We start from the raw sequence: 15,376 nt of genomic DNA on the forward strand, positions 1-15,376 counted from the left end.
GAGCAAGTTCGGCCTAGCAACAGGCGTTGATGGCTCGGTATTGGGCTCGGAATTACCAACACTAACCCCAGCTCTAGCAGCGGCTGCAACTGCAATCACGTGTTCCTGGGACCCAACAGAAAAAAGGGATCCCTCTTGAGGTACCACGGTTTTTGGGCTGAGTACTCAGCCGGCGTCACAATTTCCAACTAAGAAGGGCGCAGCACAGGGGCCCTAGCAGCTGGAGAGATGATGATAGGATCACGCCTCGTAACTTGCCGAGCTGCGTTAATCCCCAATCGGTTGTACTCCAAGCCGCAATTTCCTTCGTGCAGCACTAAAAAACCAAAAAGACAAGGTTATTCTGCATGAACTGGAAAAGCATTAACAAAAGAAAAAACAGGCTAAATAAAGTCTTTGGCCCCAGCCGAGGTTCTCACCATCTTAAAACTTTCGGCTGAGGCCGACAGTAGCTAATATCTTCTCTTTGAAGATATTATGATAACAGGGGAGCCAGGTCTCAGGCATTCCATTCGTTCGGCTGGCCCCCTTGTTGTAGAGTCCCTCTTAAAAAGCCTCAGCAGCTCCCTCTCCTCGGCAGAGAAATCATCGGGGCCGAGGATACTCATTTTGGGGTCAGGCCTTCTCAGATGCCTTGGCCCCCCATAATAATTCAGGTGATCCTCCTCAGCAGGAGCCCTCACCCAGATCCACTGGCCTCTCCACTCCTTGTCAGAAGTGTCATTCGGCCAAGTGGTCAAGTACCCCCTTTGGGTCTCAATCCTCCACCACCTAGGTCCATGGTGCTCGTTAGACTGCTGGTTCGGCACTAGCTTGTGCACCTTTCTAAAAACTTGAAGGCTCGGCAAGTACCCATAAAAAAGGCACACCCACAAATAAGTCATAACCCTTCGGATGCTGACTGGGGTTAGCTGGCACAAGGAAACATTGTATCCATTCAGCACCTGGAAAATGAATGGGTGGAGGGGAAATCTCTGACCAAATTGCAGCTGCCTGGTATAAACACCCAGATAGCCAAGGGGAGGCCTATGAATCCTGTCTTCGGCTACTGGCATCTAGCACCAGTACCCATCTTCTTCCATAATTCCGTAGAAGATCTCAATTTGCTCGGCAAAATGGTGAAGGGCATCCCCTTTGACCCACCAGTCGTAGGGGGCAGCACTCATTAATCCTACATTCTCAGCGGGATTTCGCCATTCCTCGGCGCCCTCAGGCAATCGCCGAGGCCCATGCCTTGCGCCGGTGGACGAGGTTGTAGCCTCTTCCCAGCCCCTGAACGGCCTTGAGTTCAGGGGGACCGCAACAACAGGAGGTTCAAGGGAGGACATTGGGTCCTCTCTCCTCGGAATCGAAGAGGCATGGATGTGACTAAGGGGGGGGCATTCGCTGCAAGGGCTGGCCGCGCCGAGTCCCTAGGATGGTCATTTGAAGGTTCTCTTCTTCATTTGGGGAACTCTCTCTCTCAGTTTTACCTCTAACCATTTTTTCGAAAATGTGTACTAAGAAAGAAAAAGGGTACGCTGCTCAAAACAAGAGAAATCCAGGGAAATTCTGAGAAAAATTACCTTCGTAAGATTCGGAATTCGCCGATCTTCAGAGTTGCAGCAGACAATTCAAGCTTCGGAAATGGGATTGCAGAGATTAAGGGCAAAGAAAAGTTAGGGTTCGCAAATGAGTTCAGGAAACTTTGGGGAAATTCGCGTGTTTGTGAGAAAATGATTAAGGAAAGTGGAGAGGGCGCTTTTTATATGAGGATTTCAGAAATCAAGAATTTCAAGAGCCTTAAACCGCCAAAAACCCCACGAATTCCAAATTAATCACGTATTAGCACACGCCCCAAGTTAACTACCCATTAAACCCTCAATCTTCCCTAATTAATCTCCTTAAATGGCAGTTAACATCATTAACTACCTAGATTCCTTCAAAGCATAAGTTGCCGTTATTTGTCTTTCCAAATTCGCAATTCAAACTCAACCCGTCTTTCAGCCGAATCGGGTTTGGGGGGCAAGTTGTTTGGGTCCAATTCAGTCAACCTAATTGGGCCTAGTCCAAATAACTCAACTCAAGCTTAAAGCAAGGTTCAACTCTCCAAAGGCATGCTAAGGTCAACAAAAGCCCAGTCAACGTGGTCAATCCACTTGGCTTCAAGGGCCCAATTCTCCCTAATTGAATCAAGGTATAAAAGCCATCAATTACATCATTTTACATTCATGCAAACAAAGCCTCACGCACAAAAACTCTTGCATAGCATTCTCTCTTCATTGAACTGATTTTAGCATCGGAGGGGTTTTCCTCGGCAACCACCCCCGAGGCTAGTTTACGTGTTCTTTGCCGTGCAGGAAATCCTCGGCTCCAACATTCTTTGGACCAATACTCGACTTTCCCATCTAAATTGGGTCTGCCGAAGGTCCCATTATTTTCGTACCGAAACACGAAGTATTTATTTGATAATGAAAGATACATAAATCCAAAGTTTCAATCGTATGAATATACTATAAGAGAAAAAACAAGGAAAAAATCATAGTTAAAATACGAAGTAATGTACTACAAAATACTTCGTACATAACAAAGTTTATCAGATCGAAGCTGACTAAAAGAAGAAGAAGAAGCAGACGGAATGAGTTGTTTATTACGAAGAATTATGTTAGATAGCCTAATGCCACAAATGAATTACTCAAAACCATTTGTAATCCATCCTTCTGATTTCACCAATGCCTGGCATTCTCACAAAAATTTACCATAACATATACATCAAAAAATAGCTATTAATCTTATCATACATAGATTGAACTTGAATACCAATAAGATACATTATTGTGACAAGGCAAGTAGGCAACTATAAGAGGAGTGAGGAGTGGAGGGATGGTTAGTCCCTCCATCTCCCCCAGGTGTGACCTTGGTTCGACTCCTCACACATCCCCTCCTGTGAGAGGAGGGGGATCCCTTCTTATCTTATTGTATAAAAAAAAAAGTAGGCAACTAGAATAACGAGCACACTAAGTTGACAGGGTGAGTAATTTAGAAGTTATAGAGTTACTCTTTGAAAAGTGTCATATGAGAATTAAAAAGCTTAATGGCCACTAAAAAACTACCATCCCCATTTGAGCTTGGTGTAATACTGTAATGTAAGTTTGCCCCTCAAATTTGATTCTATTAATGCCTGTAAATATAGGGCCACCCCATCCAAAATCAGCTTCATAACAAGACAACCTAGCCCAAGAATATATTGTGAGGTTTGGACAAGTACACGTAAGTGGTCCACGAACAATAGCCGTTAGATCTGGATGCGATTCCACGTAATCAACGGCTGATTTCATATACTCGAGTCTCGATATCACCTAATTTTTTAATTGCCTCATGAATCTTACTCGCAGCATACCACAGCGGTCTACGCGTTACATCTTGCCTTTTCTTCACAAGTTGCGTAAAACAGGATGTTACCACAATAACCTTGTGGCAGTTTCATATCCTTCAATCTTGACCGTACATCGACAGGTATGTAAAGTTTGACGGTTTGATCATTAGTTAATCCACGTGCGATGCATGCAGTGTGCCACACGTGCCCAGCTTGCACCTCATATGTACATAGCTTGTAATCTAATACCACCTCTTGTGATGTTGCTTGTAGTTTTATGGTGTGAATTTGGTCTTTAGTAAGAGTTAAGATACATTCCGTTGTTGGCTCCGTCTCGCCTGATAGAAGATGTTATGCAAAGAAAAGAAAAGCGAAGTGCAAACTATCAGTAAAAGAATGATTTATGTGTACAATAATTTCACTAAATAAAATAACGTACAAATTTAGGGTACTTTAATTTCAATCGATTTTGTAGCTCAATGTTAACTTTTAGGAAGTATCAATTATCATCGAACGTTAGAAAGTGATTTTTAAGAGATAATCTTTTTAAGGCTTGTATGGTTTACCTTTATACATGCGTTATCAATATTTTTTAAGAGTTGGGTATAACCAATGATATAGATGGAATATGAAGGGTTAAAGTTATATACTATCTCCGATCCGGTTTTTATTAGTTGCAATCATTGCAACTAATAAAAACCGGAGGTAGTAGTTGAGTTTGGTACCCCGGACTAACAATGTAGATGATATGATTTTGATTGATAATATTTTCTCGCCAACGTATGAATATCAATACTAATGCGGATTACAATATGTATCAAATTTATCAATAATTATTTTAGATTGTATAAATTAATTGATTTAATGAAAATTTAGAATTATGTATTGTTTGATTGATTGTATAGACATAAAATAAACAATGTAATTTATTTATAATTGGACTTAATCTGAGTAATGGATTTTTATTTTATTTAATTTTTTGCTGATTAATTAATTATTTTCGTTGTTGATTGATTAATCATTCTTTTATTATTTGCTGATTGATTGACTTTAGGGTTTTTTTTTTTTAAATTATCTTTATTTCAACTTTAAAGGAAGAGGGATTTGTGGTCTTTTAAGGCAGACACCACAGCCTCCCCCTTTACTTATATAACACTAAAAAAATGTGTATATGTGTGTGCGCGCATGTAATTAAAAGGGGTAACAAATACTTCATATAATCACCTGACAAACTCTTTGGGATTAAGGATGACAAGGTTGGCTCATACACCAAGTGTCGAAACTTAACTTGGGTGGGGTTACAAGGCGCAAGGTAGGTAGTCCCATCATGAACAGGATAAACACTAAGATCAAGGCCCTTGGCTAGTCTTGCCCATGAGTTGTTGAAGTGTAAATGGGAAGCTCCATCGGCTACATGGTTATGTTGTGCAAAGCCAAGGCATAGACTCCCGCATTTGAAACGGGTGAGTTGCACTAATAGTAGAGGGAACGATGAGAGCCCTCCCGAGTAGTCGCACGTAGGGAACACCAGCTTCCTAAGTTGAGAATCTGGCCTCAAGTAGTCCCCATAATCGGCAAGAGCTTTAGTTGATTCTGCCTCGATAAACAAGGCCCCCTTCGCAGTTCGCAATCGATCTCGTACCTTTTATTTTCATCGTTATACTTTAACCTCCCTGCCATTGGATAGAATGGAACCAAGGCTTTACTAAGAGCCTCCTCCAAATTATTGGTATCAAAAAATTTAGAAGATGTATTATTATTAGGAGAACAGAGGTAGAGAACATTAGTATGTGAGAACGGTGCGCGTACACTCATGTCTAATTTTGATAGCCAAAGACTACCTTTTATTTGGGGTCTCCTCAGCTGGACGTACCATTGTTGATTTCTTCACTTTGATGCTACTCATTTTATGAGTAATTATTTTGATGAATATTTTTGTGGTTCAAAGAAGAAAAATCAATACTACTCGTAATGTTATTTATTTTTTTTATTTTTTTTTTTTTTTTTTTTTATGGCTTCATAAGATGTTGCTATTACTATATTATTTATATAGACATACGACCTGGACGTCACAATTCTAATTGTATTCTAGTGGTCCTCGATTTTAATGTGTTGTTATGGCCAAAAAATTGTCAATAATATCCTTAGATTCAAAGTTGTGTTAGATTAGGGTAAAATTTTAATTGAGATTTTACGGCTCAAGTTTGTGTTATACTACGTATTGTGGACATAGTACACGACTTGAATTGACATCTAACCTTCTAAGTTACTTTGTACAGTAGTTCGTACTAACGTATTATTGTTATTAACTTATTATTGTTGTGCAAGGTTCAATTCTAACTGTATTCTAAATTTCTAATGGTCCTCGATATTAATGTGTTGTTATGGCCAAAAAAATTGTCAATAACATCTTTAGATGCTAAGTTAGGTATGATTAGGGTAATTTTTAATTTAGATTTTATGGCTCAAGTTTGTTACATACTGTATTATGGGTGTAGTACTCAACTTGAATCGATACCTTAACTTTCTAAGTTACTTCATACAATAGTTCGTATTAGGGTTGTTCACTTTTGGATATCCGATCTGATCTGATCTGAAAAATTCAGATATCAAAAATTTTCAGATCGGAGAAATTGCGATCCGAATCCGATTCAAAATTTTCAAATATTCCAATTTTAGGATCGGATTTTCGCATCGGGTAGTTAAAATTTTCGGACATAATTCGATCTATATCTGATCCGAAACCCGAATTTTTTTTCAGATATCCAATCCGAAATATCCGAAATCTTAAAATCAGATCAAATATCCGAAATTTCGGATCATCGAATTTCCGAATCGGATATTTTTGAACACTAAAGTTCTACAACTTTTTATTATAACTTTTTAATAATTTTTATTAACATTACTTATGTAAAAAATAAATTAAAAAAATTAGAAAACTAGTACATCAATATGTATTTCAAAATTTAACTGTATCAGCTATTCTGAAATAGATTGAGGCCTTATTCACTTCACCTTAAAAAACAATATTCAGTAAAAATAATTTCAGTTCAGCAAAAATAATTTCAGTTCGGCAAAAATAAGTTTAGTTTAGTAAAAATAAGTTCAGATTAGTAAAAAAAATTTCAGTTCAGTAAAAATCAATAATTTTAAAGAAGAAATATAACAGAAAATCCATAAAAAAAATAATTTCAATTCAACAAAAATAATTTCAGTTCAGTAAAAATAATTTCAGTTCAGCAAAAATAAGATGAAGTGAATGGAGCCTAGAGAGTAATATTTAGGAAAATTTACCAATTACAGCCATTTAAAGTTTGTATTTAAAAAAAATTCTTATAAATTGCAACCCAATCAACTTTTTCATCGGATTGCGTGTCGAAAAATATTCGATTAAGGTTTTAGGGGCCATTTTAGCCCTTAAGGAACCGAATTGAGCTCGGAAATAATAAAAAAATAACTTAAGTGCCTCGTCTTGCGTGACAAAAATGTATCGATTTGTGTGCAACTTATTTTTGCTTTAAAAATGAGGCACTTACGTTAATTTTTTGCCAATTCCAAACTCAATTTGGTTCCTTAAAGCCTAAAATGACCGCTAATACCTTAACCAAACATTTTTCAACAAACAAACCAATAAAAAAATTAAATTGGATTGCAATTTACAATTTGTAACTATCAGGCTGCAATTTGCAATTTATTTTTTAAATGGCTACAATTACAAAATACAAAATTTAAATGGCTGCAATTCACAAATTTTCCTAATATTTACAAAAGTACTTCCTTTATAAAGGTCACAAATTTAACCAAATTTAATATAAATTTAAGAACTATATATAGAGTTCTTAACATAGATATTTATAAAAACAAAATTCAAAAAAACAAAATTCAAAATAGCAAAACTAACCCTACTTACATTATATTTGTGATCAACAAAAACACATACATGCGTAACCTTATAACCATGTGTAACATTATTACAACGCCATCTTTCTTTATGGATCATATGCATAACGCATAACCTAACCTAACCTGACCTTACATAGTACTAGTGCAACCTTAAAAAGCCATCTTTATGTATGGATCGGATGGTACGGCCATTTTCCTTTATTGATTATACATAGCAAGTACTGCAGTACATCATGTACGTACTTTATCTAATTTCGCACTACTATGGCAATGGGGTGATTTTCTTCATCTCAGCAGTGACGATATCGATAGCAAATCCCTTTCCATGCTTAATCCAGTAGTCTGCATTAGGGTTTATAAGAGCAGGGCCAGTAATATCCACCCTTGAATCACTTATTTTGGTGCTTGATATGCCGTATTTTTCGTCCCTTTGCTGTAAAAGAGGCGCCTTCACATTCCCAGCAACCTCTCCTAGAGGAGAGGTCATTAGAGATGGTTCCCCAATCGGTAGGAGATCACCTATACATTAACAATAATCACCTTTCAATTGTCGCAATGATTTTTTGCACTATTAATTGGTCCACCAAACCCATGCAATACACATCACCATATGCATGAATGTAATGAGAATACACCATAGACATGCATGTTATGAAAAATGCGTAATTAAATCTTGAACGCACTTTAAAAGTTCTTTTATAAGGGTAATGATATATGTAGCCCTTAAGGCTATATATAAGCATTAAATATATACTTCCTAAAATGAAATTAAGTTTGGAATTCCTAAAATGAAATTAAGTTTGAAATTCCTAACAAAATTAGGTGCAGATTGGTATAATAATTAATCTTACTTTATTTTCAATATTTTCTTTTTTAACATCTTATACATATGTTTATCATTTTCCTTTTTATAAAAACAAGTATTTAATTTTGATCTATTCTAAATTTCTAATCTAGATAGTCTTGATCTAATTGGAACAATAGTGAGCAATAACTTTATAAATACATATGCATGCATAGTGCATTGAATAGATATATACAAAGTTAAACCCCATAAAATTATCATACATATGCATGCATAGTGTATTGAATTAAAACAAAGATTTTAAATGAGTTATTTGACATTAATGATTGTTACCTCGATCGGTTTGCCACGTACACCAAAACTTCCCATATGTCTTAGCCAACTTGTCTAGTTCCGGCTTAGCCACTGCTTCCGGAACCCGAGGATTCACCCAAAGCCCCGATTTAATCTGCCACAGATACATAAACTAGTTTTGTCACTTCAGTCTTTAGTTCTCCAACTAAATCTCATACATTGACAACCGTAAAAGTCAAACTGTTACAAAAAAAAGACAAAACTCATGCACGCAAAATCCAAAGGTAAAAGAGATGAGTACAAAACCTCAAAGAAATGAGAGTGCCAAAGCTTCTGCTCCTCTAAAGGAAGCGCCTCGAAAATCCGATCGGAGATAATATACTCGACACCGATAAGCCGGCCATCGCGATTATCGGTGTCATACACCGCACACTGACAAAAATCCTCGTTGAGGCGGTGTACGAAGTGGTGAGTCTCGATTTGACGATTCATATCTTGGCTATAAAGAGCAAAGGTACAAACATGTTGACTAAATTGCTTGATAGGTTTCATGGATTGCATCATTTCAGCCCCTTTTTCAATTACATGCTCTTTCATTGTCATCCCTTCACCAGCTGTTTTGCCTTCTCTACCCACTGTTGAAGCCATTTCTTAAGCTTTTTTGGATTTTTAGCGGATTTGTTTTAGCGTTTTTTGATCTTGAGCGTTTTGTTGAAGAGGTGAAGGAGTTTTAGAAAGGTGAATTTGGTTTTTAGTTTATTAATTAAGTGGGAAGATTGTTAAGGTTGCGTACACGTGTGTTAGTGCATGTAGAAGAAGATGGTGTGAGGAGTGTGATGGTATTGTTTAGGTGGCTTCAAGGATTAAGGCCATTTTGCACTCTTATTTGGGACACTTGGAGTTAGTTCGTGTTATTAGCTTATTTATTTGTAATTGTTGTGTCTATCTTCTTATGTACTTAGTATATTATATTGCATGCAACGATCGTGGGCATCGTCTAATCTAAATCAACATTTATGAAATTATGTTAATTTATTATCTAAGCAAGTTTATATGTCACGTGGAGCTGATTAGCTTTGAATCCATAACCTCAAGGTTTAGTAGAGACTTGATGATTGAGTCATGTGATATTACATACATATTAAAAAAAAAAAAAAAAAAAAAAAGGTTAATACAAGAAAATAATATAAATTAATAAAAGTGATACTCAATCATGATCTTTACATATAAGACTTGTATAATAATATTGAGTATTATTCATATGATAATTCAAGACACTGTCCAAACTCAAAAAATAGTTAAATAATTAATAAATGCAAGTAAAATATAATATAAAAGTCAGGTCTTATTTGGCAAATGGCTGTTAGTTGTTGGCGATTAGCTGGTGCACTTGGCTTATTTGACTAGCTGTTTATAATGGCTTTTAAAATTGGCTGTTTAAAGCTAGCTGCTTAAAAAAGTGTGTGGTAACTTTAGTTAGTGGTTGGTTGTTTATTAGATAATTTATGGGCCAACAAGCCAAAAGTCAATAAAAAAAACTACTCATAGCAACTTTTTCATTTTGGTATAAAAGCCATTTTTTTTGCTAAATAAAAAGTCAATTACCAAACACTTTTTTTGGCTGTTTGACCACATAAAAAGTCAAAAGCCAAAAAATAATCAAAAAGCCGCTAAAAAGTTATTTACCAAACATGGCCTTTTACTCCCAACGAAAGTAATGTGTTTTTTTCAAAATTAAACATAATTTAATGAATTATTTATGAATTGAAATTATTTGAACGAGCATACCTCTGCTACATGATTTAATTGGAAAAAGTGGAAAATGGGTTGTAATGGCCCTAATGGGTGAGTGGTGACTTCGACCTAGGGGCTTGCTTAGTTTACCTTATTTTTTTACTTATTTGAATTTATATGATCTGGTCTGATCTGATCTGATCTGATTATTTGATTTGACTAAACTTTGACTTTAAGTGTACGATAATTTTTAATGAAAAAATATATCAAGTGGGGTCTTATTAGATTCGTAATAATGTATATTTTATTAATATGTAATTTTCATAATTTTTTGATTATGAAATTAAAGATATGTAGCGATAAAAAATTGCACATAAAACGATAATCTTATCTAAACTTATTTTTTCTAATCTGATCTAATCTTATTTTTTTTGAAATAAGTAAAAATAAGTTGAACTAAACAAGGCCTTATAGTCCTAAGTGTCATGTGATGCGGGTAACACATGATGTGTGACTAGGGGTGGGACTTCGGTTTGGCGGTTCGATTTGACCTCGGTGTGAGTCGGTTTTGGTTTGGAGCGGTTCGGGTTGAAACGATTTGATTTAGCTGACGGGTCGGTTCAGTTCGGTTTCGGTTAGTCACGGGTCGGTTCGGTTTCGGTTTATTTCTTTACGGTTTAAATTCGGTTTGGGTCATAAGCGGGTCGGTTTATAAACAATTCGGATCACCCCGGTTCAGTTTGAAACGGATCGGTTTAGGGGGCGGGTTTACCCAGGTTGATGACGGTTCGGTTTACAAACAGTTTGGATCATGCCGGTTTGGTTTGAAACGGGTCGGTTTAGGGGCGGGTTTACCCTGGTCACTGTTGGTTCGGTTTATAAACGGTACGGATCATGTCGGTTCGGTTTGAAATGGGCCGGTTTAGGGGCGGGTTTACCCAGTCCAATGTCGGTTCGGTTTATAAACGGTTCAGATCATGCCGGTTCGGTTTATAAGCGGTTTGGGTCATGAATTCATGAATCATGATTGTTTTAAAGATCGCGTCATGACCATGATTTAATGAGTTGATACTTAGAATACAATAAATCGATAATTAAGGAAGTACAAGTACTCAATTAGATCGATCAACAAATGTTTTAAATTTTTAAGTTTTAACATATATGTTTATCGATTATACGTACATAGTTACATAGTTACATACTTAATTACTTACATACCAATGATTCAATGAGGCAATGAGCCAATGATACTATGATACCAATCGTACATTCATACATTACTACCATATGATATACATAATACATATACATTAACAATATCGTATTGAATCAATTTCAATTTCCAAACATTTGCATATCTTATAATTTATAAGTTACACACTTACACGAGATTAAATGGATTATTTATTTAGTTTGGTACTTTATTTAGATTACTAACTCAAACAACTTGATAAGTTAAATGGACGAAATGACATAATGACTAAAGTGGTGATGAAATCATTATGCAATACTAATGTACAATTAGTCAAATAATCAACGGTTAGATTGAATGCCCATGAAAAAAAACAGTTAGATTTCATTACTTTATTAGTTACTACTCATTACTTTATTAGTTATTACTTATTACTTTATTAGACTTATTCTTATACTCTTATTACTTATTAAGTTATTAGTTTATTACATTTAAAGTCACAAACTCACAGATATATTCATATATATAGTTATACATAGAGATGTTAGATATTGATGTACATTAAGTCATTAGCTATGTCATATTGAATTCATTCAATTTTGTTTCATTTGTGTTTCTTACAATTTATAAGTATATACATAAGACATATACATTAACAATATGTCAATATCGTATTGTATCAATTTCAATTTCCAAACATTTGCATTTCTTATAATTTATAAGTTACACACTTACACGAGATTAAATGAATTATTTATTTAGTTTGGTACTTTGTTTAGATTACTAATTCAAACAACTTGATAAGTTAAATGGACGAAATGACGAAATCACTAAAGTGGTGATGAAATCATTATGCAAGAGCAATACTAATGTACAGATAGTCAAATAGTCAAATGGTCAAATATACAACGGTTAGATTGAATGCCCATGAAAAACAACAGTTAGATTTCATTATTTTATTAGTTACTACTTATTACTTATTAGTTATTACTTATTACTTTATTAGTCTTACTCTTATTAGTTATTAGTTTATTACTTATTAAGTTATTATTTTATTATATTTAAAGTCACAGACTCACTGATATATTCATATATATAGTTATACACTTATACATAGAGATGTTAGATATTGATGTACATTAACGTCATTAAGTCATTAATTATGTCATATTGAATTAATTTCAATTTTGTTTCATTTGTGTTTCTTACAATTTATAAGTAATATTGTAATATTAATAATAATAATAATAATTAATAATAATAATAATGATAATAATATTAATAATAATAATAATAATACTTATAATAAGAATATTAACATAAAATTATATTAACATTCTAACAATAATAATACTATTAATAATAATAATAATAATAATAATAATAACCTCAAAATAATAATAATAATAATAATAATAATAATAATAATAATTATAGTAACCTCAAAATAATAAAATAATTAATAATAGTTTTCAAAAAAAAATAATAATAATAATATATTAATATATTTTAATAAAAAAAGGAAAAAGTCTCGAAAAAAAAATAAGACCGTTGATAAAGCTGGCATGTTGCATGAACATTCTGGAACCAGACCTTTATTACTTTATTACTACCAAAAAAAAAATGAACAGTGAGATGCTGAGATTAAAATGGACGGTTAGATTAGGAGAAGAAGTAAAACCTAAAACTAAACCTAGAGAAAACTCACTAGCACACAGGCCTCATTTGTCATTTCCTCATCTCTCTGATATTCTCAAACATCTCTCTCTCTCCCCTAACCTCCTAACCCTAGCTATCTCCCTCTTCATCTGAATCTCTCAAGCTTTCTCAAATTCTCAGTTCTCACGCCTATGAAACTCTCATTTCCTCATCTGATATTTTCATTTAGTCTTAAAATTTCAGATTTTTTTTTTGGAAGGTCTAATTCTTTTGTTCATTTATTCCGAATTGATTAATTTCTGTTTTTTTTTAAGATCTGTCATATACTCATATTCTACTCACGGCAATATAAGGTATTTGTATTTTTCATTCTCATTCTAAGTTCCGATTTTTTTTTTTGTTGAAAACTTTCTAATTTCCTATTTTTTGTTCTAAGTTCTGTTTTTCTGGTTTATTGTAGATCTTTTTTCTGGATATTCTCAAACTTCGAATTTTTCTGGTATTTTTCTGGTTTTTTATAAGTTCTATTTATTCTGGTTTATGAGTTTATCTGCCTTTTTTTTTTTAATTTTAATTTTTTTTTTCTTTTTTTTGTAGATCTTTCATATTCTCTACTCACGGACGATATAAGGTATTTGTATTTTTCATTCTCATTCTAAGTTCCTATTATTTTTTCTAAGTTCTGTTTTTTCATTTATTATTTTGTAAATTATAATTTCTGATTTTTTTTTTTTGAAAGTTCTAGTTCTTTTGTTCATTTTTTGTTTTGCAATGTATATTTTGTGATTTTTTTTTTTTTTGATACGTAAATTTTTTTTTTTTTTTTTTTTTGTAGATTTGGTATTGTATTATGGTTGTGTTATGTTGGTTGTTTTGCAATGTATAGTGCTAGATCTTGATTTTCACAGGGAGGGGAATTGAATTATGGTTGTGTTGTGTTGTGTTGTGTTGGTTGATTTGGTTTGCAATTTTTATGCGATTAACGGGTTACGGTTTTGTCTGTGTGAACATAATTCATGTGATTAATTGGTTTGAAGGGAGAAGGATTACTCTGGTTCACCTCAAATGAGTAGACACGTTTGTTTCACTTAGCTAGTGCAGCTTTCTAGTCTTTTAGAGAATTCTTATCGAATATATTGACATTTCTGTTGAATAAGGAATTAGGGGGGTGGTAGAAGGACGAGAGGTATTTTGGCAGCTGTGAGCAGGATGCTAATGAAGAGTGGCCATAGTAATCAGTAAATGTTGTGATGTGTTTGTTGAATGAGAATTAGTTTTGGCATTTACATTGATGCTAGCTGTTTTGAGAGTGGATTAATTTTATTTTATTTTTTGTTGTTGGTGTTGTTTGTTGTTGAAGGAACAACTTCTGTTTTCTTTAATTTGGTTCATTTTACTTATTGTAGCACTACAGATGTGCATTTGCATTGAGTTAACTTATTTTCTCTAATTAACTACAATATTTGTTTTCTCTTAGGTGCTTAATTGTATTATCTAGAAGCTACACAATTTCTTCAATAAGTCCCCATTCTGCTAATCTTATTCTGCTTAAAGTTAGTACTTAAAGTTAGTATACTTGTATGTACTTAAAATGTATACTTGTATGATTGGCTTAAAGTTGGCTTAAAGTTGGCTTAAAGTTAGTACTTAAATGTACACATATGTCAGTCACATGAGACAATGCATGCTTAATTGCTCACTATTAGTAGAATCTGTCACTTAATTTGGTACTTATAAATGCTGTTTTTTTTTTTTTGTTTCAATCATGTCTTGCGAGTATGATGAATTTGACTATGAGAGGCAATCAAATTTTGATACTGTTAGCTCTCAAGCTGCCTCTGTCCCACTCCCGGTTGATGATGCTAGTAATACCGGCACTATCAATCCTTCTGTTAATAAACGTCAAAGAACCGCGGGTATATGGAAGCATTACACTTTTTTTGTAAAGACGATAGGTAATGAAAGGTAGATTATGCTCATTGTTAATTTGTGTGGCAAAGAATATAAAGCACCTGGTAAAGCGAGTACTTCAACTTGTAGAGCTCATATTAATGCATGTTTGGAAAAGCATTGGTCTCCAGTCCGGTAACGAATCACCAATTTGATCAAAAAAACTTATTTACAAAAGTTTGCTAAAGCTATTATCTGTCATGCATATCCTTTAAATATTGTAGAGCATGAATATCTTAGGGAACTTCATGCATATTTGAATCCTAAGGTGCAGCATGTTTGTAGAAAAACTATGTTAAAGTATGTTATTGTGAGCATGATAAATATAAATCCTTGTTGCATGAGTCTTTGGCTAATGTTTCTGGTAGAGTTAGCTTTACATGTGACTTGTGGACTGCATGTACTAACCGAGGCTATCTCACTTTGACTGCTCATTATGTTGATAACAGTTGGTCTCTTAGGTCTAAAATTTTAAATTTTAGAT

General features: G+C 34.1%; 2 protein-coding genes and 1 long non-coding RNA gene across 3 annotated transcripts; 1 reads left to right on the forward strand and 2 right to left on the reverse strand.

The window, feature by feature from the left end:
• Positions 1 to 2,586: 2,586 nt before the first annotated feature.
• Positions 2,587 to 5,261, reverse strand: LOC110729785 (anthranilate N-benzoyltransferase protein 3-like). The gene is made up of 3 exons (XM_021909560.1): positions 5,229 to 5,261; positions 4,580 to 4,997; positions 2,587 to 3,693 (listed from the first exon to the last, which is right to left on the reverse strand). Exons 1-3 carry the CDS (start codon positions 5,259 to 5,261, stop codon positions 3,389 to 3,391), a joined length of 756 nt encoding a protein of 251 aa, XP_021765252.1. The 3' UTR covers positions 2,587 to 3,388.
• Positions 5,262 to 7,444: 2,183 nt separating this feature from the next.
• On the reverse strand, positions 7,445 to 9,321 carry LOC110729782 (oil body-associated protein 2A-like). The gene is made up of 3 exons (XM_021909557.1): positions 8,664 to 9,321; positions 8,397 to 8,511; positions 7,445 to 7,777 (listed from the first exon to the last, which is right to left on the reverse strand). The coding sequence occupies exons 1-3, from the start codon at positions 9,003 to 9,005 to the stop codon at positions 7,521 to 7,523; spliced, it is 714 nt and encodes a 237-aa protein (XP_021765249.1). The 5' UTR covers positions 9,006 to 9,321; the 3' UTR covers positions 7,445 to 7,520.
• Positions 9,322 to 13,062: 3,741 nt separating this feature from the next.
• On the forward strand, positions 13,063 to 13,650 carry LOC110729783. Its single transcript, XR_002512943.1, has 3 exons — positions 13,063 to 13,295; positions 13,403 to 13,441; positions 13,540 to 13,650. It is a non-coding gene; the product is annotated as an uncharacterized LOC110729783 (long non-coding RNA).
• The last annotated feature ends 1,726 nt before the right edge of the window (positions 13,651 to 15,376 follow it).

Source organism: Chenopodium quinoa, unplaced genomic scaffold (genome assembly GCF_001683475.1).
Source record: "Chenopodium quinoa cultivar QQ74 unplaced genomic scaffold, ASM168347v1, whole genome shotgun sequence".
NCBI classification, from domain to species: domain Eukaryota; kingdom Viridiplantae; phylum Streptophyta; class Magnoliopsida; order Caryophyllales; family Amaranthaceae; genus Chenopodium; species Chenopodium quinoa.